At 36.9% G+C, this 27,980-nt stretch overlaps 2 protein-coding genes across 2 annotated transcripts; both read left to right on the forward strand.

The window, feature by feature from the left end:
• Positions 1–90: 90 nt before the first annotated feature.
• Positions 91–3,835, forward strand: LOC137955288 (protein NRT1/ PTR FAMILY 5.10-like). Its single transcript, XM_068802160.1, has 5 exons — positions 91–160; positions 922–1,079; positions 1,191–1,408; positions 2,020–2,555; positions 2,835–3,835. The coding sequence occupies exons 1-5, from the start codon at positions 138–140 to the stop codon at positions 3,670–3,672; spliced, it is 1,773 nt and encodes a 590-aa protein (XP_068658261.1). The 5' UTR covers positions 91–137; the 3' UTR covers positions 3,673–3,835.
• Positions 3,836–18,937: 15,102 nt separating this feature from the next.
• LOC137955232 (protein NRT1/ PTR FAMILY 5.10-like) lies at positions 18,938–24,094 on the forward strand. Its single transcript, XM_068802096.1, has 4 exons — positions 18,938–19,061; positions 19,147–19,364; positions 22,689–23,191; positions 23,278–24,094. The coding sequence occupies exons 1-4, from the start codon at positions 18,938–18,940 to the stop codon at positions 24,092–24,094; spliced, it is 1,662 nt and encodes a 553-aa protein (XP_068658197.1).
• The last annotated feature ends 3,886 nt before the right edge of the window (positions 24,095–27,980 follow it).

The raw sequence follows: 27,980 nt of genomic DNA on the forward strand, positions 1-27,980 counted from the left end.
TTTTGAAGAATTAGAAAATGAAGTGGTTTTGCCAGCGTGCACTTACCGTGACATAAGGGTTAGATGATGCTATGTTCGTAAAGGTTGCGAAAGACACCAAATCCAAACAAGCATGAGATATTCTTTAAAAATTTGTCATGGGAGTTACAAAGTTAAGAAGGTACGTCTTCAAACTTTAAGGGCTGAGTTTAAATCACTTTTATTGAAGTAGAGTCTATCACAGTTTTCTTTGCAAGAGTGTTAGTGGTGGCGAATCAAATAAAGAGGCTAGGAGAAAAGATTGAAGATGTTAGGGTTGTAGAGAAAGATTCTACTCTCCCTCAACTTAAAATTCAATCATGTGGTGGTAGGTATTGAAGAGTATAAAGACTTGGAGATCAAATCCATTGATGAATTAAATGAGTCATTACAAGCCCATGAGGAGAGAATGAATTGAGGCAGACAAGAACAAGTTAAGTAAGTCTTGTAAAAAAAATTATCTCTAAAATCTAAAGGTGAAAACAATTTGAGAGGTGGACAAGGTCAAGGACTTGGACATGGACATGGATATGGTCATCGAAGAGGTAACGATGAATAAAATTATTTTTGAGAATATAAATCAGACTTTTCAAAGAGGTATTGGAAGACCAAGAGACAACAATGGACGCAACCATTGGAAAAATAATGAAGTAAGACTTAAAAATCTAAAATTAAATATTATTCATTTAAAAAACACGGACATTATTAATGAGAGTGTCGATTCCATAAAATAGTTGAATAGTGAAAATTGGGAGTGTTAATTGACTTTCACTTTATAATTCTATATCCCCTTATTGACACCGGACAACGTGCCGAACTCTATCACCGGGGATAGTTTGACCCGACTCATGCCCATGTCTTCCTCGAATTTAACCTAGGCCTCGGATTTCTGCAAATCAGCAGCAGTTTTTTTAGTCCAAGCATCATGGATGCGACTTCAGAAGCTGAGCCCCTTCTTTCTGGACTCGGCAACGACGCCGTCCTAGGCCCGGTTGACTACAAAGGCCGGCCCGTCCCCAAATCTAGGTCCGGGGGGTGGCGATCTGCTTTTTTCATCATAGGTAAAGTTTCTAACAACTTTGCGAGGTTTCGTATATAATTCTTTCGATTGGTTGGATATACACGCACTTCGCGTTTAATTTGTTGTTAAATTTTCATCTGTGGCTCGGCAGGAGTGGAGGTGACGGAGAGATTTGCGCATTCCGGAATAGCGTCGAATCTGATAAGCTATCTTACCGGACCTCTGCATCAGTCGACTGCGGAGGCTGCTGCTAATGTCAATGTATGGTCTGGAACAACTTTGTTGCTTCCGCTTCTCGGTGCTTTTGTTGCAGATTCCTACCTTGGACGCTATCGGACGATCATTCTTGCTTCACTGCTCTACATCCTGGTTAGTTTTACTGTCCTCTCTCCGGTTTTGCCGTCCGAAATTCCTGGATTCGAATGTTCTGTCTGCTTTTATTTCTTACATGGTGCGATAAATTAATCCTTAAATAATCTTTTAAAATAAAATTTGATATTTCAAATGACCGCGACCGAGTCGATCGGGGAGTTGTTATGAACCTGAATAATGATGTAGTAAGGTTCTTTTAGAGCCTGTTAGTGCTTTTTCCAGGAAATGCTGGAAAGACGGAGTTGATGATTAGTTATAGCAATAGGACTTGTCAAGACGCAACTTAACAGGAATAAACATTTGTTTAAAATAGTCCTTTTATGACATTTTAATGAGTTTTTATTAGAATTTAATCAATTTATACTGTAGTAAACTTCTAAAAATTAGAAAAACAATGTCAAGAATAAAAAAAAAAATCGGTAGCTCCTGGAGGGTTGAGTTTGATTGTTTATTCGCCTCTTTCTTTCTCTGAAGGGGTTATTCCTATTAATGAGGCATGAGGATTTGCACGCATACACCAACAGCAAATTCCCTCTTCAAGCAGGATAATAAATTTTCGGACTCAGCTGTGTCTATGACTAATCAGTTCAAGCCTTGTCTCCGTGCAGGGTCTGGGCTTGCTTACTTTGTCTGCTTCGCTCACATTTCTCCGCCCACCACCCTGTGTGGGTCTCCCAATTTGCCCATCTCCTTCTGGCTTGCAAATGTTTTTCTTCTTCGCCTCTCTCTACCTGGTCGCACTTGCGCAAGGTGGTTTCAAGCCTTGCGTCCAAGCCTTTGGAGCAGATCAATTTGATGCTCAGGACCCTACAGAGAGCAAATCGAAAAGCTCCTTCTTCAATTGGTGGTATTTTGGAATCTGTGTGGGATCAATGGTTGCCCTTGTAATTGTGAGTTACATTCAGGATAATGTGAGCTGGGGTCTTGGATTTGGAATTCCGTGCACTGTTATGGCGGTTGGACTTGTTATATTCCTGTCTGGGACCCGGACATATCGCTATACGTCCGCAATGGATAAAAACCCATTCGTCAGTTTAGCGCAAGTGTTTGTTGCAGCTGCAAGGCGTACTTTTGAACAGGATCCAGCACTTATAGGAAGCAAAGCCGGAGAATTGCATCTTGAAGGGAGCAACAGCCGGTTCAAGTAAGAAAAGAATTTCACGGGCTTTTTATACTTAGGAGGTTACATGTAGACAAATATCGGATATATAAAGGCCTCTAAGATACGTAAGTGTTTATGGGTGGGACGTTATAAGATTGATGAAGCCATGGAAATTAAGTACCTTATATTGCTCCACGGAATCCTTTCATTTACTGCTTGCTTCACGCACTCTATAACATGGTTTGAGAAAGATTTGATATAAAGCCCAATATTCACATGATTTAACACATCCAGCTAAATGTCTGCCATTTCCGTGTGCAGATTTCTTGATCGTGTCATTGCAGTTTCATCTGAAGGCACAGATTGTTCAGACAAGAGCAGTTGGAGTGTGTGCACAGCAAGTCAGGTCGAAGATGCAAAGACAGTATTACAGCTTGTTCCAATTTGGGCCACATGTTTGATATATGCTGTTGTTTTTGCACAATCGTCGACGTTCTTCACCAAACAAGGCAGCACCATGGACAGAAGCATTGGCTCCAATTTCTTAGTACCACCGGCCACCCTGCAGGGGTTAATCAGCCTCTCCATTGTGTTGACCATCCCCATCTACGATCGAATATTAGTCCCTGCAGCTAGAGCTTTCACGAGAAAGCCCTCTGGTATTACCATGCTTCAAAGAATTGGCACCGGGATGTTCTTATCTGTCTTGTCAATGGTGGTGGCAGCTGGAGTAGAGAAATGGAGGCTTGGCATTGCGAGAGATTCAGGCCTGGTTGATGATCCCTCGATGACTCTTCCAATGAGTGTGTGGTGTTTGGTACCGCAGTACATCTTGTTTGGCATGGCCGATGTGTTTACTATGGTTGGGATGCAAGAATTCTTCTATGATCAAGTGCCAGATGGGCTGAGGAGCGCAGGTTTGGCACTTTACCTCAGCATCATAGGCATAGGGAACTTCATAAGTGGGTTTATGATTTCAGCCATAGACATGGTGACCAGGACTCGTGGGGATAGCTGGTTTGCTACAAATCTCAATAGGGCACACCTTGATTACTTCTATTGGCTGCTTGCTGCATTGAGTCTGATCGAATTGGGGCTCTATCTCTTCTTTGCCAAATCCTACGTTTATAAGACTGAGCTACGATCTTCCACGGTGTAAATACAAAAACATCTAAATGTTTAAAATGAACTTCATCAAATATTATCTCCACTTGGCTGATTAACCCTGATTCATCAGTTTGTCTTTCTACTTCAAAACCAATAATTTTGTACACTATTTGCACTTTTGCAGCAGTTCTGTAGATAAATTCCAATGAACCTGAATTCTGACCTTTTTAGCATTTGGAGCTGCTAGCTGATACCTTGTCAAGCACTTAAAGACGTAGGATTTTCAGTGAGGCACCAAAAAATGCGTTCAGACTTTCACAGGATGAATTCCCAGTGGGCGGGAAAATTTTAAAGTAAATTTTATTATTCAAGGGCATGTTCTCTTAGTGAACTTGAAAGTGATAGTGAATCCACTTTCACTAGGGTAAACAGTAGAGTGCGTGCACTTTCACTCGTTCTTAAGAGAAACGAGTGTATGTGAAATCGTTCATTTGGCCATGTGATATGTGAAATCGTTCCTTGGCCATGTGATATGTGAAATCGTTCCTTGGCCATGTGATTTCACTTTCACTTGTTGTTCTCTTTCTCACCATACGCCCTACTCCTTTGTTAGATATTAAACTTGACTGGAATCAAAGAATCAGATTCAAAGGTTATTCTCATTTAAATGGTATAAATAATAAGTCACTGAAATATTATGCCTGTCTAGGTTCCAATAAATCAAACAATTCATGAATTGAAGTTTTCTAGAATAAATTATTGCCAATTTACTACAGGTTGTTCAACAAAACCGAAAATACATGTATTCATTGGTTAATATCTTTTAGTGTGATAAGATGCATCTAGAAAATGTATTTGGTTACAAGTCATAGAATATAGAAGTGTCTTTTGAGTAGTATAAATACCAATGTACTTGAGCTTTGAATAAGCAAGCAATTAAAACAAAAATTTCTTTTATCTTTTGTCTTTTTTTTTTCTTTTTTCTTCTATTTCTTTAGAGTGAGTTGTTGGCCCACCTTTGCTTCCAACAAAGTTGTATCGGAGAGAGGTTGAGATAATGAGTTCAAAGGAAGCATATATTTCTTTCAAATATCCACAATTATCCAAAACCAACTATGAGAGTTGGGCAATTTGAATGAAGGTTATCCTTGGTTCTCAAGGATTATAAGAGATCGTGGAGAAAGGTTTTAAAGAACTAGAAAATGAATTGGTTTTGCCAACGTGCACTTACCATGATTTATAAGGGTTGGATGATGTCATGTTCGTGAAGGTTGGTAACGACACCAAATCAAAACAAGCATGGAAAATTCTTTTAAAATCTATTATGGGAGTTTGCAAGAGTCTTAGTGGTGGTGAATCAAATAAAGAGGTTAAGAGAAAAGATTGAAGATGTTCGGGTTGTAGAGAAAGATTATACGCTCCCTCAACTTAAAATTCAACCATGTGGTGTTAGGCAGTGAAGAGTTTAAAGACTTGGAGATCATCTCCATTGATGAATTAAATGGGTCATTACGAGTCCATGAGGAGAGAATGAATCGATGAAGACAAGAGCAAGTTGAGTAAGCCTTGCAAAGAAAGTTATCTCTAAAATCTAAAGGTGAAAATACTTTGAGAGGTGGACGAGGTCATAGACGTGGTACAGGTCATGGACGTGGACATGGTCAAGGAAGAGGTAACGATGAGCAAAACTCTATTTTTGATAATAGAAACAAGACTTTTCAAAGAGGTCCTGGAAGATGTTGAGACAACAATGGAGGACCCCATTGGAGATATAATGAAGTAAGAATTGACAAATAAAAAATTGAATGTTATTCTTGTTGAAAATATGGACATTATTAATGGGAGGGTCAATCCAATAAAATAGTTAAATAATCAAAATTGATTGAACACAAGGAAAGGAGCCTACACTATTCCTTTCACTAAAGGATCAACCCATAAGAGAAATAAGTGCATGGTACTATGATAATGGAGCTAGCAACCTTATGATATGTGATAGAAGCAAATTTGTGAAACTTTACAATAACTTAACATGCCATGTACTCTTTGGTGACGATACAAAGGCGTAGATTAAAGGCAAATGTACGGTCTTATTTCAAATACAAGGTGGTAGCAAAAATATTCCTCATAATGTTAATTACATTCTCAATATGAAAACTAATTTTGAGTATTAGGCAACTTTTAGAGAGTGATGGCAAAATCACCATAGAAAATCACTTTCTTTGGCGTAGAGATCAAGAAGCCAATCTTATCGCTAAGATCACAATGACAAAGAATCAAATATTTGTGTTTGATATGAAGAACATTGGAGCAATGTGTTTAATAATTTGTGTGAAAGATCCATCATGGATTTGACATATGAGATTTGGTCATCTAAACTTTGGAGGACTTAGAGACTTTGGAGAGAAGAATATGGTAAAAGGCATTCCAAAAGTTAATCATTCTGATCAAGTATGTGAAGTGTCCTTACTTGGAAAACTTTCAAGAAAGAGATTTTTGAAACAATCCACTAGAAAAGCAACCACTCCACTTGAACGAATCCACATTGGTGTGTGTGCTCCTATCAGGCCTCAATCTCTTAGTAAAAAATCTTTCTTAATCCTTTTTATTAATGATTTTTCTAGAAAAATATGGGTATATTTTTTTAAGTACAAGAGTGAGGTTTTTGAAGCATTCAAAAAATTTTAAGTTCTAGTTGAGAAAGAAAATGGCTATGAGATTAAAACACTATAAATTGATCATGGGGGAGAATTCACTTCCAATGAATTCAAGAAATTTTGTGAAAGACATGAAATTTGTGCCTTTAGATAGTTCCTAGATCGCCGCAACAAAATGGAGTTGTAAAGAGGAAGAATAAAACAATCCTTGACATGGCTAGAACTATGCTGAAGAGCAAGATGATGACAAAAAAAATTTTGGGTAGAAGTTGTTACTCTCTAAGAAGCATGGAGTGGATAAAAGCCAAGCGTGTCACACTTGCGTGTTTTCGGATCAGTGACCTTTGTTCATATTCTAGAACAAGAGATATTTGAGCTCGATGATAGAAGCAAGAAGTTTGTGTTAATTACCAATGATGAAAATTCAAAAGGCTACAAAGTCTTCAATCCTAGCAATAATAAAATTCTAGTTAGTAGAAATGTTGAGTTTGAGGAAGATGCTTCATGGGATTGGAGTGTTAATGAGGAAGGAGTCTATGATTTTTTTTCCATACTTTAAAGAAGAAGAGTCTACAGTGCAACAAGCTCAAAGTGAAAATACTCCTCCAACCTCACCAACATCATTCTCTCAAGCATCATCATCATTGTCTTCACCTTCATCTTGTTCAAGTGAAGGACCTCAAAGATACTGAAGCCTTGCAAACATCTGCAATGAAACTGAAAAGTTAGAAGATGAAAACTTATTTTGTTTTTTTTCTAATGATGAACCTTTGAGCTTTGGAGAAGCGATAAAAGACAAAAGGTGGTCAAAAGTATTGAATTAAGAAATTCAAGTTTTTGAAAAGAATGACACTTGGGAACTTGTTACCAAGTGGCCATCGGTCTATCAAAGTGAATGGGTATTCAAATCCGAGAAGAATTCCTAGGGGGGAGTAGAGAGCTACAAAGTGAAGTAGTTGCTAAGGGTATACGCAAAAGCAAGACATTAATTATGAAAAATTATTTGCTCCTGTTGCTCGCCTAATGAAAATCAAATCGTTAATTTCTTGTTAGGAATTAGATGCCCTAATTCCAAACTAACGAGAGCAATAATAATAATCGCGAAAAAATAAAAAACAAGCACAAAAAATAACAAGATTTATACAGGTTCGCCTCTAGGTGAGACTACGTCTTGTCTTCCACAGCTGTATAAATTCACTATAAAAATGAAATAATTTACAAGAGAATTGTACACACTTACATGTGTTTCTCTAATTTCTCTCGGGCTATAATTCCAATTCCTTCTCGGTGATGATAAAACCTTAATAGCGGCGCCCCTCAATTATAAAGAGAAAATTAGGGCACTCACAATCATGAGGTCCTAAATTCAACATCATGCTACAAACAAATCGCACGGGGATGTTCTTATCTACCTTGTCAATGGTGGTGGCAGCTATAGTAGAGAAATGGAGGCTTGGCATTGCGAGAGATTCAGGGTTGGTTGATGATCCTTGCAAAACAGTTCCATTGAGGGTCTGGTGGTTGGTGCCACAATATGTCTTGTTTGGTTTAGCCGATGTGTTTACATTGGTTGGGTTGCCAGAATTCTTCTATGATCAAGTGCCTTATAAATTAAGTAGAGTGGGTTTGTCACTTTTATCTTAGCATCTTCGGCACAGGAAGCTTTTTAAGTGGGTTTATGATTTTCGTAATCGACAAGGTGGCGGAGCTTATGGGGACAACTTATTTGCCACAAATCTTATTATGGCACACCTTGATTACTTCTATTGGCTGTTCCACAGACTCAACTTGGTCGAATTGGGGCTCTATACTTTCTTTGCCAAATCTTATGTATATATGTCCAAACTTCGATCTTCCACTGTGTAAACACGTGAATATCAGGAATTTAGAATGTGGGGGTTAGTCAACAAAATGAAAATTTGATCTTCATCTTCATCTTATGTATCTACATGATCTTCATCTTCGAAATGGGTGTTAGTCAAGACAACTTCATCTTCATCTTTATCTTATAGAAATTTAAAATTATTGATTTTAATAATTATAAAAATGAACTAATTAAACCAAAGTGTCTGAGTTAAAATATTTTAATTACCACTATTAAATCACTAATACAATAGAGTGAATAAAAAAAATTATGATTAATGAATAAAAAATATTATATTAATAACATAAGATAGATTTGTATTGTATTAATTAATAATATATTTTGACATAATTAATGATGATATATTAATCAAATGCATACTTTAATTATATTTTATTTACCAGAGACTTAAATATGAAGTTTAATATAGTAATAAAATAAAATAAAATAATAAATAAATACATATACAACTTTTAAAATAACCTAAAAAAAATTATTCAAATAACGAGTTCGTGCCTTTAATATTACAATCAACGAGTTACAAGTTTAGTACATATAAATTACGCATGTTCAAAAGTAATAAGAGTAAACTATCATTTATCGTTCCACATAGATGTCGATATGGCATCTCGAAATTGTGCAGCTCTTGTGGATTCTAATGCACTCTGCCTCCGAATGCTTGTTACTTGGCTACCCAATTCCTCAAGATCATCGCAATCGTCACTGTCTGTATCATCCATTGCACCTAATTGGACCGCATCACCTCCTCCACCGAGCTCGCCACCCGAATCATCATCTTCATCTTCAAATATATCATCATAATCTTCTGCACGTATATAATTGTGCAATATGCAACAAGCATGTACAATTTTCACCTGGATCTTAAAAGAAAATGGAGGAGTGCCTTTTAATATTTGAAATCGAGCTTTTAAAGCACCAAAAGTTCGCTCAATAATATTCCGTAAAGATGAATGTCTTCGGTTGAATAATTCTTTTTCATTTCTAGGAATATTATCTCCAAATTCTTGCAGATGATATCGGGTTCCTCGATATGGAGCCAAAAATCCCGGAAGATTTGCATAACCAGCATCAACTAGATAATATTTTCCTATAATAAAAATTATATACCACATAAAATAATTGAATATAAAATAGATAAAAAAGTACTGCATAAAAATATATTACTTACCTTCAGGTACAAAGATTTTATCTTGACGAGTCAATGCATCCTTCAATACACGGGAATCGGCTGCTGACCCCTCCCATCCAGCAAGTACATAAGTGAATTGCATATCAAATGAACATGCAGCCATCACATTTTGTGAGAGATAACCTTTTCTATTCCAAAACCTTGGTTGATCTTCAAGTGGAATGTTGGCTTTGATATGAGTTCCATCAATAGCTCCAATACAATCCTAATTATACATTTTCAATTAATATTTACTAACTTTGTATATTAATGTAAAATTATTTAGTTATAGGAAGTGATGTTACCTTGAAGTAGGGATAAAACATTGAATTTGTTAAAATCTTCGAGTGTGTGCGTTCCGAAGGCCATTTGACGTAATCAGAGTGAAGTTTGAGGATTGCATCCAACACCTTGTTGAAATACTTACTTATCGTCCAGTTTGATCTATTAAACATCTCTGCTGTGACACTATACACTTGTCCTTAACCAACAGTTAGGAGGAAATATGCAAGTTGTTCTTCAACTGAGATGGTCTTTGTGGCTGATAAAAACCCTTTACTAGAAAGTATATCTGCGAATTTGTGAAATACCAGTTGGTTCATCCTATACACTTTACGAAATTTAACTGGAGATTTGTCTAGTGCCTTTTGCAAATACAATGGACCATTCATCCCACAAGAACGTGGTACACGTTTGTTGCAATGGTATATATAGTATCTTTCCATGGCGATCATCAAAGTTGTGAATGCAACCATAATTGCAACCTTTTCATCGTTTGTCATAGTATCCATGGAAATCCACAAATTCAATCGCCTAAAATTCATAAACACGAGTAAACATCAATCTTCAATCATAACCTATTTGCAATCACACCTATAAACAACCATATTCATCCACATTCCCACATCCTACATTCATCCACATTCACACATCCTACATTCAATCACATCCTACATTCATCCCCATTCCCACATCCTACATTCATCGACATTCCCACATCCTACATTCATCCACATCCCACGTCCTACATTCAATCACATCCTACATTCATCCCCATTCCCACATCCTACATTCATCCACATTCCCACATCCTACATTCAATCACATCCTATATTCATCCACATTCCACATCCTACATTCATCCCCATTCCCACATCCTACATTCAATCACATCCTACATTCATCCACATTCACACATCCTACATTCAATCACATCCTACATTCATCCACATTCTACATCCTACATTCAATCACATCCTACATTCATCCACATCCTACATTCAATCACATCCACATCCTATATTCAATCACATTCCACATGCATACTCAAAACACCATATTTATCTATGCAATATATAAACACAACAACATATCAAATTTAAATACAAACCATACTAATAAGTTTTGCAACGTCATAATTCAAATATCATGTCTACCGCATAATAATATTCCAAAAAAATAGTGTATTTATAACGCATTACAATTAGTTTTCAAAACAAAATTTAAGCCACTCGACCCGCTCTTCCACTGTCATTTCCATAAACATGACCTTCTTAGTTGGTGTATCCAACCATGAAGGAGCGCGATACTTCAATTCTGTAGGCAAGTCCGGGATTTCCCTGAGGGCGTTGACGCAACCTCTTACAATATCGTCTTTCATCATGAAATTCTGAAATGTCTGAGCAATTCGATCTATTGCATCAAAAATTCTGCTACTAGTGTCGTTATCGGGCATTTTGGTTCTCTTTCTACGACGACTTGAAGATGACCGTTTACTTCTTTCAGATTGATTACCTAGAGACTCATCCATGCTTAATAATGGTGATGGAGTATCCCTAACTATATCAACATCCGCTGGCTCATCCATCGGGACATGTTCCGATTCACGGATCACCTCATCGCCTTGATCTACAAAGGTTGCAGCTCCTGACCCTACCGCTATTGTGTTTCCCACCACCACAGCTAATTTGTCGTATAGGGGGCAGCCTTCACGTCTGTACTTCTCAGCATCTTTATGCTTCTACAAGAATAAAACATCATTTAGACGTCTTGGAATAGAGTTATACTAACGCGAAAAACATAAAAAATATTTTATAGTACATCATATAGTCGAGCCATACAGATTTACTGACCTTTATGTAATCAAGCCATACAGAATTACATGCAGTAACTCGTTGTGTGGTTGCATCCCAACCAAACCCACTAGTGTTGATACAGCTCGTTACTGTTTGGTATGTTTTCTTCCATGTTCTTGTTCGATTCTTCACCTGCTCAACAGTTTTTTTCATGACTGTGTCTTCATTGAACTTATTTACACAGTCCATGTATACCTCATGCTTCCACACCCCGTTAGGCAACTTGTTCCCTAGATTGACCTGCTCGACCAAGAGATCGAGCATTTTTCTATCATCATCAAATGTCCAAATATCATATGTTCGACCACTTGGTTGTCTTCTTGCAGCTATGTATAATCTAAATCCGATACGGTCCTCACGGAAAAAACTTTATCAGACAACCTTTACTCGTCACGGAAACACAAACCATAAAAAAAATACCATGTGGTGGATATGTATAATACCCGACTCTCCTCACCACATGGCAAAAATATTTCATAGCACTTCAAAAATTCTCAACAACATTCTCACACATTTCAAAATTAATTAAATTATTTTCACTAATACATATGCACTAAACAAAGAAAACACACACACGTCAAATCCAAATTCACCGAAGACCCCTGGTAGAGCCCCATATAACTTCGCAGTCACTATGAACTGTACCTCGTCAGTGATGGGGGTCGGGTTCCGTTGGCTAATGGACGCCCGTGTAGGCGACTCAACCTTGTTTGAATTGGACTAAAAACCCCTAAACACTAATTCCAGAACTTAATACCTTAAAAGCCCAAAACCCTAAACCCTAACCCCCCCCCCCCCCCTCCCCAAAACCTAAAAAACCCCAAAATCTTAAAAACCATAAACCCCCTAAACCTTAAAAATCTTAATCCCTAAAATACCCTAAACCCTTAGCCTAAACCGTAAACCCGAAACACAAACCATAAAAAAAAAATACCATGTAGTGGATATGTATAATACCCGAATCTCCTCACCACATGGCAAAAACATTTCATAGCACTTCAAAAATTCTCAACAACATTCTCACACATTTCAAAATTAATTAAATTATTTTCACTAATACATATGCACTAAACAATGAAAACACACACACATCAAATCCAAATTCACCGAAGACCCCTGGTAGAGCCCCATATAACTTCGCAGTCACTATGAACTGTACCTCGTCAGTGATGGGGGTCGGGTTTCGTTGGCTAATGGACACCTGTGTAGGCGACTCAACCTTGTTTGAATTGGACTAAAAACCCCTAAACACTAATTCCAAAACTTAATACCTTAAAAGCCCAAAACCCTAAACCCCAAACCCCACCACCCCCCCCCCCCCCCCAAAAAAAAAAAAACCTAAAAAACCCTAGAGCTTAAAAACATAAACCCCCCTAAACCTTAAAAACCATAAACCCCCCTAAACCTTAAAAATTATAATCCCTAAAATACCATAAACCTCAGGCCTAAACCTTACCCGAAACACAAACCATAAAAAAAAAACTAAACCATCAAACCCTAAACCCTATCACCTACTAAACTCTAAACCCTAAACACTAATTCCCGGACTTAATACATTAAAGCCCTAAACCCTACACCCTAATTCCAAACCCTAAACCCAAAAAACCTTATAGCTTAAAAACCCTAAACCCCCTAAACCTTTAAAACCCTAATCCCTAAAATACCCTTAACCATAAACCCTAATTACGCACTAAACCCTAAACCCTAATCCCTAAAATACCATAAACCCTAAACCGTAACCCTAAATCCCAAAATAATGCACAAATAACCCCCAATTACGCACTGAAAATAAATTTAAATCAAATAAAACACTAATTTAATGAAAAAAAATTCGGGTTTAGGCATACCTCTGAAATTTGGGGAAATCCGAAGCCGAAGGGTGAAATCGAAGGGGAAATCCGAAGACGAAGGGTGAAGCCGAAGGGTGAAGCCAAAGGGTGAAATCGAAGGGGGAAATCCGAAGCCGAAGGGTGAAATCGATGCCTAATCGAGACTAGCCAGAGAGATAAGAGAGTGGGAGGCCGAAAGGGAGAAGAGAGGGAGAAGACAGAGAAGAAAGGGAGGTCGGGAGGGAATAGAGAGAGAGAAGCGAGAGAGAGTTTGTCCGAGAGAAGAGAGGGAGTCACGGAGACGAGAGAGGGGGTGCGACAGAGAGGGCGAGGCCGAGAGAAGACCGAGAGTTGAAGCCGGAGACGAGAGGGAACTGAGATAGTGGCCGAGATCAACGTCGGGGACGCAGGGAGACGAAGGCCGAGAACAATGTTGGGGGCGCAGGGAGACGAGAGAGGGAAGGGAGTGCGGGAGAGAGGAAGAAAAAAGAAAAAACGACGCACGATGGGGGGGGGGGGGGGGGGGTGGTGCGAGGAGAGAGAGCGAGGCCGAGGGCGACGCCCGTCCTTCAATTCGAAGAAGATCAAAATGGGCCTTCTTCCACATGATTGAAATTAAACCGTGGAGATGAAGGGCCCCTTCATCCCCTGCATCGAGATGAAGCTTTATCTGCGCTCCACTAACGACTTCAAGTGGAGAAGGGCGTTATGTGGTTGAAGATCATTTTGTCCTTCAAGTTGACTAACCCCCCCAATGTTAGCTCTGATTCATGCGTTTCTGGTTTAAAACCAATGAAGTTTCTATACATTATTGGCACTTTCGATTGAGATGTAAAGATGAGTTTCAGGTCAATTCTGACTTTTCGGCATTTCGAATACTTTCGAGGATATTCAAACCTCTGTATAGATTTAGGATCAGATTATGAACTTCAATTGATCACTTTTATGCAAAAGTTGGAGGGACATGTAGATTTTTTACTAGAAGATCTTGCATCGTTTTGTCTGAGTAATATTTCAGCAATGTTGGCTTTTCTATGTCTCTATGATTCTCTTCTACACATGCGAGAGAAATTAGTAGCAAAAGAAAGCAGAGAAGAAGGTAAATCGAATCTTCTTTGTTCTTCACCCTCCTGCATTTCGCTCTTCTCTCCCTACCTAACATCATATAGTATCTTTATCATCCATTTTTGGAGCTTCAAGTCAATGCTCTGAGGAATTAATGATGCATAACGGAAGCATCATTCACCTAGACATGTCTGATTGTGGCTTAAAAGAAAACTAAGCAAAATAAACAAGAAACCATTTGTGGCATTAGAAAGACTCTTATGGATATCGTAGTTGGATTTTTAGCAATTTTTTTATCAATTGAGAGGGAAAAGATGGAGAAAAAAAGTAAAAACAGAAGAAGAGCAAAAAAACAATAGAAAAGCCACCGAAGTTTTCCTAATTATGTCAGATACTTGCAAAAATTCATAACCCCTTATGATTGTCTGTGTGCATGTCTTGGCTAGTCAATAAGATTGACGTTGGATCAATACAAGCCTACGAAGATTTGAATGCCTTGAAAATTTGAGAAAATGAAGTAGAATGAAATTCATATCTCAGAAGTAAACAATCAATAGTTATAAATTCTGAATAAAAAAGCTAGTAGATAGTAGTTGGTTTCCCAAAACAAAGTAAATGAAAATATATAAAAAAAAGAATACTTTATATATTTATTTTTAATCTCTCTGAAGAGATAATTGAGTAAAATATGTAAGCAACGTGATGACATTCAACTAAATGTTTTCATAATTCTATATCTAACATATGTTTCTATTGGACCGACACCTTCGATATATTTACAGGTCTACAAACATCTAAACTTGAGTCGAATTGATGCAGTAACAAGTAGAAAAGCTTTAACATCCAATTATTCTTGTACTAGTTCTTTTTCGTATATCTTGTAGGATAATGTGATTTTTTTTTTATAATTTAACAATAAATACTAAAAATAGGTAGGAAGAATTATCATCATTCACATGGGGATATTAACGAGATAAGTCTGAAAGAATATTTCCAACTTTTGTTTTTTTAGTTGAAGGACCAATTTCAATTTGAAGAATTTTTCTCTTTATTCTTTAACCATATTGTCTCACGCTAGATATCCAAAGGGTGTTCCATCTCCTATCTAGATCTGGAAGAAGGAGATTTGCTCAATAAAAAAAAAATTCTCTTAAGTTTGAAAATTTCTATTGTAAATTGTATATAAATATCATTCTTAAATCAATATAAAAAAGTGTGGTTCAATTTCAAGGCAAATGAAATCGTTTTTATGGTATGACCAACACATTTTCTTCTCCTCTACTGCCTCTGCATTCTGACCACCTCTACTCAGAATCCTTGCCATTTCTTCATCTTCCCTTTCTCCTTTGCTTGACTGTCGTTCGATGCCATTGTTCGTCATCTCCATCCCTCCTCTGCTCTGCGCCATTCACCGTTGCCATGATTTTTTTTTTTTTTTGGGAGACCAAAACTGGAAGACAAAGATGACGCACATTAGAGAGTTGTAGGAGGTTGGAAAAAAAAAAAGACAGGAAATAGGCTCCGGTGAAAACTCGTACCGGTCGAGCTTCCCTACGCCTCCAACAACTCCTGCTATGCCTCCAAAATGGTGTTCCTACTTACTGCTATGGTTGCCCAGGCGCTCAACCCCAACCACCTCCACTCTAGGGGTGGCATCGAGCCGAGCCGAGCTGAGCCCGAACTTGCCTATGTTCGAGCCGAACTTAATTTAAATATTTCGAGCCGAGGTTCGGCTAGCCGAGCTTCGAGCCGAACCTCGTCTCGAGCCTAAAATTGTTGTCGAGCTCAAGCCCAAAAATTTTAACCGAGTTCGAGCCGATCTCGAGCTTCAACATACATTTAAAACTTTTCAAAAAATATATATATAATAAATTGTATATAAAATTATGCATATATTTTGCATAAAATTGGGTATGACCTCTACATAAAATTAGGCATAACCTATATATATAATACATGTATAAGATTGGGTATGACCTCCACTTAAAATTGAACATAATCTATGTATATAATACTTATATAAAATTCGGCATGACCTCTACTTAAAATTGGGCATAATCTATATACATAATACCTGCATAAACACTTCATAAAATTGTCTATACATTCCATAAACACTTCATGAAATTGTTTATACACTCCATACAATGCATAACATTATAAACAAACTCCATACAATAATCATACACAACAAAATTAAATGAAATATCATTATCAATTTACAATCACCCAAATAAAAACTATAAATCCTGTAAATAAAATCCTATTACTATTAAAGACTTACTAGAAAATTACAAGAAATATTTTAAATTTTTCTTAGGAAAGTTAAATGGTTCTCTTATTACCTTTTCTAAGGAAATAAATAATAATTAATAATTAATCTAATATATTATTATACTTATCGATAAATTTTTAATAAAATAAAACGTCAAACACAAAATTGCTATGAAAATTGCCTTATGCTAAAAGTATTATATCATCAATTGTCAAATACTTATTCAAAATTTTTCTATACGGTTTTCTAGCCCATCATGGCAAAAAAATCTTACTTAGAAAATTATATGATTTTTTAACAAGAATTTATAATTAGAAAAAAAATTTCAAAAAACATGAGGCACTAATTGTCCCAATATTTCTACTAAAAATTTATTTTCAACATTTATTGAAAAAACCACTAATAGTCTCTAGAAACGTATTTCTACTAAAATATCTTTTCAATTTCTATAATAGCCATGAGGAAGAGACAAAGAGTTTTTTTTTTTCCTTGTTTATAATCTCACACGTGGGGGTGGCTTCGAATAAATTATATATAAAATTATGCATACATTTTTAAAAAAATGATAGGGGAGGTTCAGGATTGAATTTCAATAATGGATTAAAATGCAGCAATATTAATATTTTTTACTCCAATTGTTGTCTAGCTTCTTTTGTAATTTTTGAATTTGGCCATAAATTTACTATGGTTCCTTAGTGCCGCTAGATGAAAATTTATATGCTAGGAAAAACTAGAAATATTTTTCCTAGGATGCATATTCCAAAAAAAACCTTTAAATAAAATCCTATTACTATTAGTGAATTATTAGAAAATTACAAGAAATATTTTAAAATTTTCTTAGGAAAGTTAAATGGACCTTTTATTGCCTCTTCTAGGGAAATAAATAAAAATTAATAATCAATCTAATATATTATTATACTTATCGATAAATTTTTAATCAAATAAAATGTCAAACACAAAATTGTAATGAAAATTGCTTCATGCTAAAAGTATTACAGCATCAACTGTTAAATACTTATTCAAAAATTTTCTATACAGTTTTCAACCCTATCTTGGTAAGAAAATCTTAATTAGAAAATTATATGATTTTTAAAAAGAATTTTCAATTAGAAAAATGTTTTAAAAAATGAGACACTAATAGATCATAGAAACTTATTTCTATAAAATGTATTTTTAATTTTTTCAAGAGCTACGACAAAAGAGAGTTTTAGGATTTTTTTTTTTTTTTTTACTTTATGATCTCGCATGTGCGAAATCTTCTTGGGGGGGGGGGGGAGGGAAGGGAGGAGGGGGGCTGTCGATTATTTCTCCCCTAATTTCTCCCCTAAACTTACTGGTTCAGGTGTTCCGCCGAGACGACACGGAGAGAAGGGGGTTATGATGCCGGGAAGGACCTGTCGTCGGGGATGACGGTTGCGATGACGGAAATAGGGGCGACGACGAGGAGAGGAAGAAATCGGAAGAGAAATTGAACGGACAGCCACAGAGGCGGCCGACGAGTAGCTGTCGACGACGGTAGAGGTGGTGACAACAGCCGACGGGAGGGGCTTGGCGATGACAAGGGGAAGAGAAATCCCCCCCCCCCCCCTCGCTCCCCTGCTTTCGACCCGATACCGATTCCGACTCACCTTGAGCGGACTCGCGAGCCGACGAACCTAACCTAGCTCCAATCGAGCTCGACTCGTTAAGGTAAACGAGTCGGTTTCAAAGCACAAGCTCGATAGATAGTGAATCAAACCGAGCCGGTACCAAGCCAAACTCGAGCCGCTAGCGAGCCGGCTCGGTTCGAAGCCACCCCTACTCCCCTCCGGACTCTATCATTGCGAGGTTGAAAGCGCACACACGCGTAAGAGAGCCACACATGTGAATGTCACACGTGCGAAAGAGAAAAAAACTCATTTAATATTAATATTATTTCATTTAAATTTACCTAAAAGAATCTTTCCCATAATAAATATTTTTCCCGACAAATTAAAACTAGCTTGAAAAAAAATCAGTTTTTAACTTTTCCCAAAACATAATTCGCTCAAAAAAGTTTTCCCAAGAATGGGAACTTTTCCTAAGATGACTTTTCGCAACTAAGTTTCAAATTCACTAATATAAATTTTTTGTTGGGAGAAATGATTTTTCTGGTAGTGTATCATACCCTCACCCCCAAAAATTGTCTATTCCAAGCGAAATAAAGATGAAAAACACACAGCCACGAGAAATATCACAACAGATAACTATTAGTTGGCGCTGCAAGTGGCATGGTCGCCTCAATAAACAGAAAAGAACGAAACTTCATTCGTGAGCTTGCTTCCGACATGGACGTCAATCCTACTTCAGCTCTTCTGGAGGAAGATACTGTTGAACGTGTCGTCGATCATAGAGGCCACCCCGTATCAAGAAGCAAAGCTGGAGGATGGAGATCGGTAGCTTTCATCATGGGTAAACAGAATTCCGCCATTTATAAGGTAGTAGTTATAATGTTTGTGTTCTTTCTAATTCTGGTATTTCTTTCCTGGATTTACAGCAGCGGAAATGGCGGAGAGGTTTGCATATAATGGGATAAGATCAAATTTGATCAACTATCTGACGGGTCCCTTTGGTAAACCCGTGGCTGAGGCTGCGGCAAGTGTAAATATATGGTCTGGATGTATTTTCGTGTTTCCCCTCCTGGGAGCTTTTCTGGGTGATTTCTTTCTCGGGCGATACTGGATGGTCCTTATTGCTTCACTCCTCTATGTTTTGGTAAGTTTTTCCTTCTATTTCCTCTCCTCAAATCTTCCTCTAGTTTCCAGCTTTTCCAATCTCTGAGTGATCAATTTATCTAGTCTCGCTTTTAGGAATCATATCTAAGTGCAGATTGTGTCTCTAAGCAGGGGGTTGGGCTTCCGACTTCAATAACATTATTTTATAGAGAAGCATATCGCTTTCTTAAACATTTGAGATGTTCCGACTAGGGGTGGCTTCGAACCGAGCCGGTTCACGAGTCGGTTCGGTTCGACTCGGTATCGGCTCGGTTCGATTCGTCATTTATCTAGCTCGAGCCGAGTTCAAACACCGAAATCGGCTCGTTTACTTTAACGAGCCGACTCGAAATGAGTCGGATTGGTATGAATCGATAAGGGGATCGCGAGCGAGCGGGGGAGCGGGAGCGGGAGCGGGAGTGAGAGTGAGGGGGGGGGAAAATTTTTCCTCCCCCCTCGTCACCGTCGACCCCTCCCATCGGTTGTTGTCGCCGCCTCTACCGCCGTAGTAGCTGTTCGCCGGCGTCTATACCGCCGTCGCAGCTGCTCGCCGGCCGCCTCTGTGGCCGTCCGTTCGATTTCTTCCTCTCCTCGTCGTCGCCTCTGTTTCCGTCGCCGCCGCTTCCGTCGCAGACGACTCTGTCGTGGCCGTCATCCCTGACGATAGGTCCTCCCCTGCACCGTAACCCCCTTCCCTCCGCGTCGTCGGCGGAAAACCAGAACATGGGAGAAATAATCTCCCCCTTCCTCGGGAGAAGATGATCTCATAAAATAAAAAAATAAAAAAAAACTTTTTCCTCTGGAAAAAATTAAAAATAAATTTTATAAAAATAATTTTCTATAAACTATTAGTGTCTCATGCTTTTTTAAACATTTTTCTAATTGAAATTTTTTATTAAAAATCATATAATTTTCTAAGTAAGATTTTTCGTACCAAGATTGGGTAGAAAACTATATAGAAAATTTTTGAATAAGTATTTAACAGTTGATGCTGTAATACTTTTAGCATGAAGCAATTTCCATTGCAATTTTGTGTTTGATATTTTATTTAATTAAAAATTTATTGATAAGTATAATAATATATTAGATTAATTATTATTTTTTATTTATTTCCCTAGAAGAGACAATAAAAGGTCCATTTAACTTTCCTAAGAAAATTTTAAAATAATTCCTGTAATTTTCTAATAAGTCACTAATAGTAATAAGATTTTATTTAAAGGTTTTTTTGGGAATATGTATCATAGGAAAAATATTTTTAGTTTTTCCTAGAATATAAATTTTTATCTAGGGGCACTAAGGAGGTCATAATAAATTATGACCAGATTCAAAAATTACAAAACAAGCTAGACAACAATTGGAGTAAAAAATATTAATATTGGTGTATTTTAATCCATTATTGAAATTCAATCTTGAACCTCCCCTATCATTATATTTTTTAAAAATGTATGCATAATTTTATATATAATTTATTCAAAGCCACCCCTACTCATAAACAAGGAAAAAAAACTCTTTGTCCCTTCCTCATGGCTCTTAAATAAATTGAAAAGATATTTTAGTAGAAATACATTTCTAGAGACTATTAGTGGTTTTTTCAATAAATGTTGAAAAGATATTTTTAATAGAAATATAGGGACCGTTAGTACCTCATATTTTTTCAAAATATTTTTCTAATTATAAATTCTTTTTAAAAAATTATATAATTTTTCAAGTAAGATTTTCTTGCCAAGATGGGTTAGAAAACCATATAGAAAAATTTTGAATAATTATTTGACAGTTGATGATATAATACTTTGAGCATGAGGCAATTTTCATAATAATTTTGTGTTTGACATTTTATGTGATTAAAAATTTATTGATAAGTATAATAATATATTAGATTAATTATTAATTTTTATTTATTTCCTTAGAAAAGTCAATAAGAGGTCCATTTAACTTTCCTAAGAAAAAATTAAAATATTTCTTGTAATTTTCTAGTAAGTCTGTAATAGTAATAGGATTTTATTTAAAGGATTTATAGTTTTTATTTGGGTGATTGTAAATTGATAGTGATATTTTATTTAATTTTGTTGTGTTTGATTATTGTATGGAGTTTATTTATAATGTTATGCAGTGTATGGAGTGTTTAGATTATTTTATGGAGTGTATAAACAATTTCATGAAGTGTTTATGGAATGTATAGACAATTTTATGAAGTGTTTATGGAGTGTTTATGCAGGTATTATGTATATTGATTATGCCCAATTTTAAGTAGAGGTCATGCCGAATTTTATACAAGTATTATATATATAGATTATGCTCAATTTTAAGTAGAGGTTATGCCCAATCTTATACACATATTATATATATAAGTTATGACCAATTTTATGTAGAGGTCATGCCCAAATTTATGTAAAATGTATGCATAATTTTATATACATTTTATTCGATATATATTTTTTAAAAAATTTTAAATGTATGTTGAGGCTCGAGCTCGGCTCGAAGCTCGGCTCGAACTCGTTGGACTCAAGCTCGATAACAATTTTAGGCTCGAGACAAGGCGAGGCTCAAAGCTCGGCTCGAAATATTTAAATTAAGCTCGACTCGAACATAAGCAGATTCGGGCTCAACTCGATGCCACCCCTAGTTCCCACAGAGACACAAGACATCTCCGCAAGTAACCATGTGATTCGTCCTTCAATGGGATTCGAATAGGATCCACTCAAGGAATTATTCACAGAACTTAGACTTAGAAGTACATCTCTTTCTGTTTTGGCATTTCAGTCTGTACTTATATAGGATATTCAGATCCCATCATCCCAAAAGAGTGATATTATAGCTGAATTTGTTTAAGTCTTAAGTGGATAAGTTGGTCCAAATCAGTCCAACAATAAAAAGTTGTGCTTGAAGTAGTTTTGGTATCATAATTACATAATAATATTTTGTGACGGGAGATTGGGGTCGAACAGCTCCCTGCCCTCTCCACTGTGTGGAACTCCTCAAGGGTGGACTGTGTAGCTCCACTGCAAAGTAAAACATTGGGACGAAACCCAGCTACTCTCCCTTCTGTCTACTAGTTGGGGAGGGGCTCCCATACTAAACATTGGAGTTGAAAGAGAGGGCCTAAGCCCTCCCCCTGGTGAGGCATGCGAGGGAGTTCCCTTCTGGTGCATCCTGGATAGCCCCTGATCTGAGCACCTGGCCACATGGTGTTGTCAGTTCGCATAAGGCCGCTCTCCACCGTCACCAAGGAGATAACAGGAAAACTGGGCTGCATGAAATACTAAACTCATCTTCTTACATTTTTGAAAGAAATGCTCCTTTCATTAACTTCAAATTCATGATGCAGGGTACAAGCTTGTTAACTCTCTCTGCTCTCTCTCCTTCTCTGCATCCCACGCAGTGTCCAGAGCAAGAAATATGTCCACCACCGACTCAGTTTCAAACATTTTTGTTATTCACTTCTCTCTACTTGGTGGCGATTGCACAAGGTGGCCATAAGCCATGCGTGCAAGCCTTTGGTGCTGATCAATTCGATGCCCAAAACCCAGCAGAGAGCAAGTCAAGGAGCTCGTTTTTCAACTGGTTGAATTTTTTTGTCTGCCTCGGCAGCACAGCATCTATTATTATTGTGACTTACATTCAAGAAAACAAGAGTTGGGGCCTTGGATTTAGCCTCCCTTGCATTTCCATGGTTATTGCTTTTGCGCTTTTCTTGCTCGGCACTCCCACTTATCGTTACAGTCACACAGAAAAACAGAGCGCCCTGATAAAAAGCCGTGAAGATGTTGGTGCAGCTATTGAACAAAGGGTCCAACAAGCTCCTGTGCCTTCAGCTGGAGATCGTGAACGGTATCATATTTTTCCCACTTTCCTCGATCGAGAGGATGCCGCCATTTCTTGGACGCTTTTGGTCTTTACTAACTACTTTCTTTTAGGCTCCAGATTAAAATTACTTCTGAGGAAATAGATGATCTCCGAAGATCAGCTTGGAGCGGATTACAAGTGGAGGCAAAGCAAGTTTTACAGTTGATGCCAATTTGGGCTACGTGCATATTTTACGGAGTAGTTGAAGCACAACCCTCGAGCCTCTTCACCAAGCAAGGCGGCATCATGGATCGACAAGTGGGTCGTCACTTCCAAATACCTGCTGCCGCCTTCCAATCATCTATCACCTTTATGGCGGTCCTGCTTGTGCCGATCTACGATCGGATAATCGTCCCCATCATGAGGTTTTTCACAAATCTTCCCTCTGGTATAACAATGCTCCAAAGGATTGGCATTGGTTTGTTTCTATCCATCGCAACCATGGTCGTGGCTGCTGTGGTCGAGAGGAGGCGGCTTGTCATGGTCAGAGAGTTGGGTCTCGCTGATGATCCCGATGCTACGGTGCCGATGAGCGTGTGGTGGTTGTTACCACAGTATACCTTAAATGGAGTGGCACAGATGTTTATGTACACTGGATCGTTGGAGTTCTTCTACGATCAAATGCCTGATGGGCTGAGGAGTGTCGGCGTTGCCTTCTTCATGACCATCTTTGGCATTGGGAGCTTCCTGAGCGGGATTTTGATATCCGTCGTTGATATGGCAAGCAGCGCGCATGGTGAAAGCTGGTTCGACACCAACCTCAACCGCGCTCACCTTGACTATTTTTATTGGCTTATTGCAGCACTATGCACTATCGGTTTTGGCCTGTTCATATATTTCGCCAAATCTTATGTTTACACAAACAAACCAGAGAACCGTGAGATGTAGAGAGCAGAGGGGTGTAAAGAAATCGGAGAGTTTGAGGAAACTAGAAATGAATTATCACACCGTTGCAAAAAAAATCTGAAATTACTCACATTCTCTTGCCCCCTATTTCTAAATTTTCTTTTATTCTTCTTCAAAAGATAACAAGTTTACTACTAGAAAGTTACCCACATTTAACCCAAAAGGAAAGAAAAAAATGCTCACAAAATAAGATTCTATTTATTTCCTCTATTATAAATGAAGGCTCATTGTACTCAATTACAACAAGTTACTAAAGTATTTTTCTTTTCACAAAATTCAACATAATAGTAGAGCAGGTTCATTGAGTTGACTCAGCCCACTCACACAGATAATGTGAACTTCTTTTGTTTTATTATCTCTAATAGTTTTGGTTCGTATTCTATATTTTTCTTTCTTTATTGTCCTATTACCCATTGTTTCTTTGACTTTTTTCGCAAAATTCTCATTCAATGATTAGTGTAGCAAGCATGTATTTGTTATCATCAAAATTCATTTGTTTAGAGGAATCTTGAACCTCTTCTTCTACAACCACTACTCGTCTTTGCTCACAACTTCCATCAATAATGGATGCGATAAGCAACAATGAATTCTACTATAGATAGTTTTATTAGTCAAATGCAAATTTTCAATAGTGGTTGAATAAATTAGATATACAGACTGTAGATTGATTTATATGATTTGGTATTGAAATAGTATTATTTGTACAATATTTATCCTATGAAACACTTTTTAAAATGATGTTTTCAAAAATGACTTGTGAATTATCATGATCTATTTTTGATCCATGTGGAAATTTTTTAGTAAATTCGAATATCAAATGAATACTTGGAAAAAGGTAACAGATTAAAACATGCTATATGTGTACCATTTTGACTAGTATCTCCTTATTCCATTTCCATATTGACCAATTACAAGTAACATCATTTTGTTTTTGAGCAACCGATGAAAACAAGCAGAGGGCAAAGTAATTAAATGAAGAAACAATCAAAGAAAATTAGGTGAAAAACCAATAAACAAAAAAAAGTAAAACTTACATTTGGTTTTTTACTTAGGGGTTAGTCCAATATGAAGTGAGATGAATTACTCCCGCATTATTTAGGTCATCAGATTAAGGGGTTAGGGGGGGTTAGTCCACAATGAAGTGGAAAATTGAATTGAAGTGAGATGAATTGCTTCCACTTCAACTCATGTTTGGGTGTTAGTATAGACGAGTTCAAGTGGCTGGAAAACAGATTCCAGTGTTAGTGCCCCCAAATGAAAAATATGATATAAAAAAGAAAATAAGTAACATTTTATAATATACTTAAATAGAACATATACCTAAATATATAATTAACAAAAATAAACGTGGTTACTACACTTATAAGTGATTTAACGTATAGTATTAGAATATATTAATATCCTAATTAATAAAAAATTATATTATATTACTTAATGATTATAATTTATTATAAATTAAAACAATAATTATGGTTTAATTAATTATAACAATTGGATAATTAAACCAATTAATGATTATAATTTATTATAAATTAATATACTAATTACGTGTGATTAGAATAAATTATTTAAAATAAATAAAAAAGTTAAAAATAACATAAGTGAATATAAGAAATAAATAAATTATTCTGTAATAATATAAGATATAGTTTAACATTAAAACTCACAAATTTAATAAAAAAATAAATAAATACATAATAAATAAATAAATAAATAAATTTATCAATAACATAATATACATTTTAAATATTATTAATTAATAATATATTAACAAAAAATAAAAAACTAATGGTTTAATTAATTGGATAATTAAACCAATTATGACGATGTTTAATTTTTCCTAAGTTAGGAAAAATTAAACATCGTCTTCGTCTTCCTCTGCGGCGGGCTTGGCAACGGCGGCGACGCTCTGACGGTTCGCTGAGAGGGAGAAAATAGGGAGGTCGAGAGAGAAGAGAAGCCAGGAGGCCGAGGGGCTCTGGCCTCCCGTGCTATGTGACGGAGGTCGAGAGAGGGAGGAAGGAAGGCCGACAGGGGGGGGGGGGGGGGGGGGGGAGGCAGAAAGAGAGGGAGGCCGAGGGGCCCTGGCCTCCCGTGCTCTGCGACGGAGGTCGAGAGAGGGAGGAAGGAAGCCCGACGGGGGGGGGGGGGGGGTCCGGAAAGAGAGGGAGGCCGAGGGGCTCTGCGACAGAGCCTCCCGTGCTCTGCGACGGATGTGGGGGCAGAGGGAGGACGGCCGACGGGGGTGGGGGCAGAGGGAGGAAAAAATACTTACGGTCGGGGAGGGAGCAGAGATCGTGGAGAGGCTAACGAGAGGGAGAGCAGCATAGCGGCGGCGGCGGCGCGGGGGGGGAGCAGAAGTAACGCGCGTGGAAAAGCTGATGATTTTCAAAATCGGTACAAAAGAGCTTTCCCCCGTTTTTTCTGACCGAATGAAATGGTGTTATCTCACGTCAATTCAAGTCATCCTGGACTAACGCCATAAGTGGGATGAACTAAGTAATGCGGGGGAATTCATTCCACTTCATCGTGGACTAACCCCCCCTTAGTGTAGAATGAATTATACTTCAAGTGAATCACATCAATTCATTCTCCCGGGCAAAAATCGGGGAATTTAGATTAACACCTGTTTTGCAAATCAAATAATTGAAGCATGCGACGCGCGTTGCTCCTTCACACCCCCCCCCCCCCCCCCCCCCCCCCCCCCCCCCTCTATCGGTCTCCCTCACCTCTCCCTCTCGACCTCCGTCGCAGAGTATGGGACGTCGCCTTCTCTTCTCCCTCTCGGCATACCGTCGGAGTGCCGCCTCCATCACCGTTGCCTGTCGGCCCTCCGCTGAAGAAGACGACGCGTGCCATGAGGAAGACGATTGTCATAAAAATAATAATTTATAATTTTATTGATAAAATAATTATTTTTATTTATTTAATATATTTATTTTATAATTACTATATTAAAATAATGATTTAATAGTCATAATTAAAATATTGTTAAAATACGTATTTGATAAATTATTTTTGTTTAATTATCCCATTTTTATAATTAATTAAACCAATGGTTTTAAAATTTGTGACAATATATTATTAATTAATAATACATAAAAATATATATTATGTTATTAATAAATATATTTATTTATTTATTATATTAATTTTTTATTATTTTATTAAATTAGCGGTTTTTAATGTTAAAATATATCTTATGTTATTAAAAAATAATTTATTTATTTATTATATTCGCTTATATTATTTTTTGTTTTTATTTATTTATTTTTAATAATTTATTCTAGTCACATGTAATTATTGTATTAATTTATAATAAATTATAATAATTAAGTAATATAATATAGTTTTTTATTAATTAGGCTATTGATATATTCTAATACTACACGTTAAATCACTTATAAGTGTAGTAACCATATTTATTTTGGTTAATTATTTATTTAGATATATGTTCTATTTAAGTATATTATAAAAATGTTACCCATTCTCTTGTTTATATCATACTTTTCATTTAGGGGCACTAAAACTAGAATCTGTTTTCCAATGCACTTGAACTCGTCTACACTAACACCCAAGGATGAGTTGAAGTTGAATCAATTCATTTAAGTTAAATTGAATTATTCATTTTATTTCAATTTCATTGTAGACTAACCCCCCCTTAATGTCGATGTATTCCGCAACGAATGTGCCAAGAGCTCAACCAAAGAGAATGTACAAAGGTATCATGCTACTATTGTTAGGACCATGAGCAACAACCTAAAGGGTGGTGAATAGGTTTGTTAGCTCTCCTACTTATTTTAACTCATTTAATTTTTTTTCTTCTTAATCTTGGGTGAGTTGGATTAGAATTGGGTTTAAGAAAACT

The sequence above is a fragment of the Aristolochia californica genome, unplaced genomic scaffold (genome assembly GCF_029961685.1).
Source record: "Aristolochia californica isolate CCGP_79_NKW_82.1479 unplaced genomic scaffold, dmAriCali1.0.hap1 SCAF_2, whole genome shotgun sequence".
Lineage (NCBI taxonomy): Eukaryota > Viridiplantae > Streptophyta > Magnoliopsida > Piperales > Aristolochiaceae > Aristolochia > Aristolochia californica.

Bases quoted from the DNA above. Each gene is read 5' to 3' on its own strand.
- LOC137955232 (XM_068802096.1), top strand. From the start codon at position 18,938: ATGGACGTCAATCCTACTTCAGCTCTTCTGGAGGAAGATACTGTTGAA. The intron at 19,365-22,688 runs GTAAGTTTTTCC...TTCATGATGCAG, and splicing joins CTTCACTCCTCTATGTTTTG to GGTACAAGCTTGTTAACTCT. The intron at 23,192-23,277 runs GTATCATATTTT...ACTTTCTTTTAG, and splicing joins TCAGCTGGAGATCGTGAACG to GCTCCAGATTAAAATTACTT.
- LOC137955288 (XM_068802160.1), top strand. From the start codon at position 138: ATGGGAGTTACAAAGTTAAGAAG. The intron at 1,080-1,190 runs GTAAAGTTTCTA...GTGGCTCGGCAG, and splicing joins ATCTGCTTTTTTCATCATAG to GAGTGGAGGTGACGGAGAGA. The intron at 1,409-2,019 runs GTTAGTTTTACT...GTCTCCGTGCAG, and splicing joins CTTCACTGCTCTACATCCTG to GGTCTGGGCTTGCTTACTTT.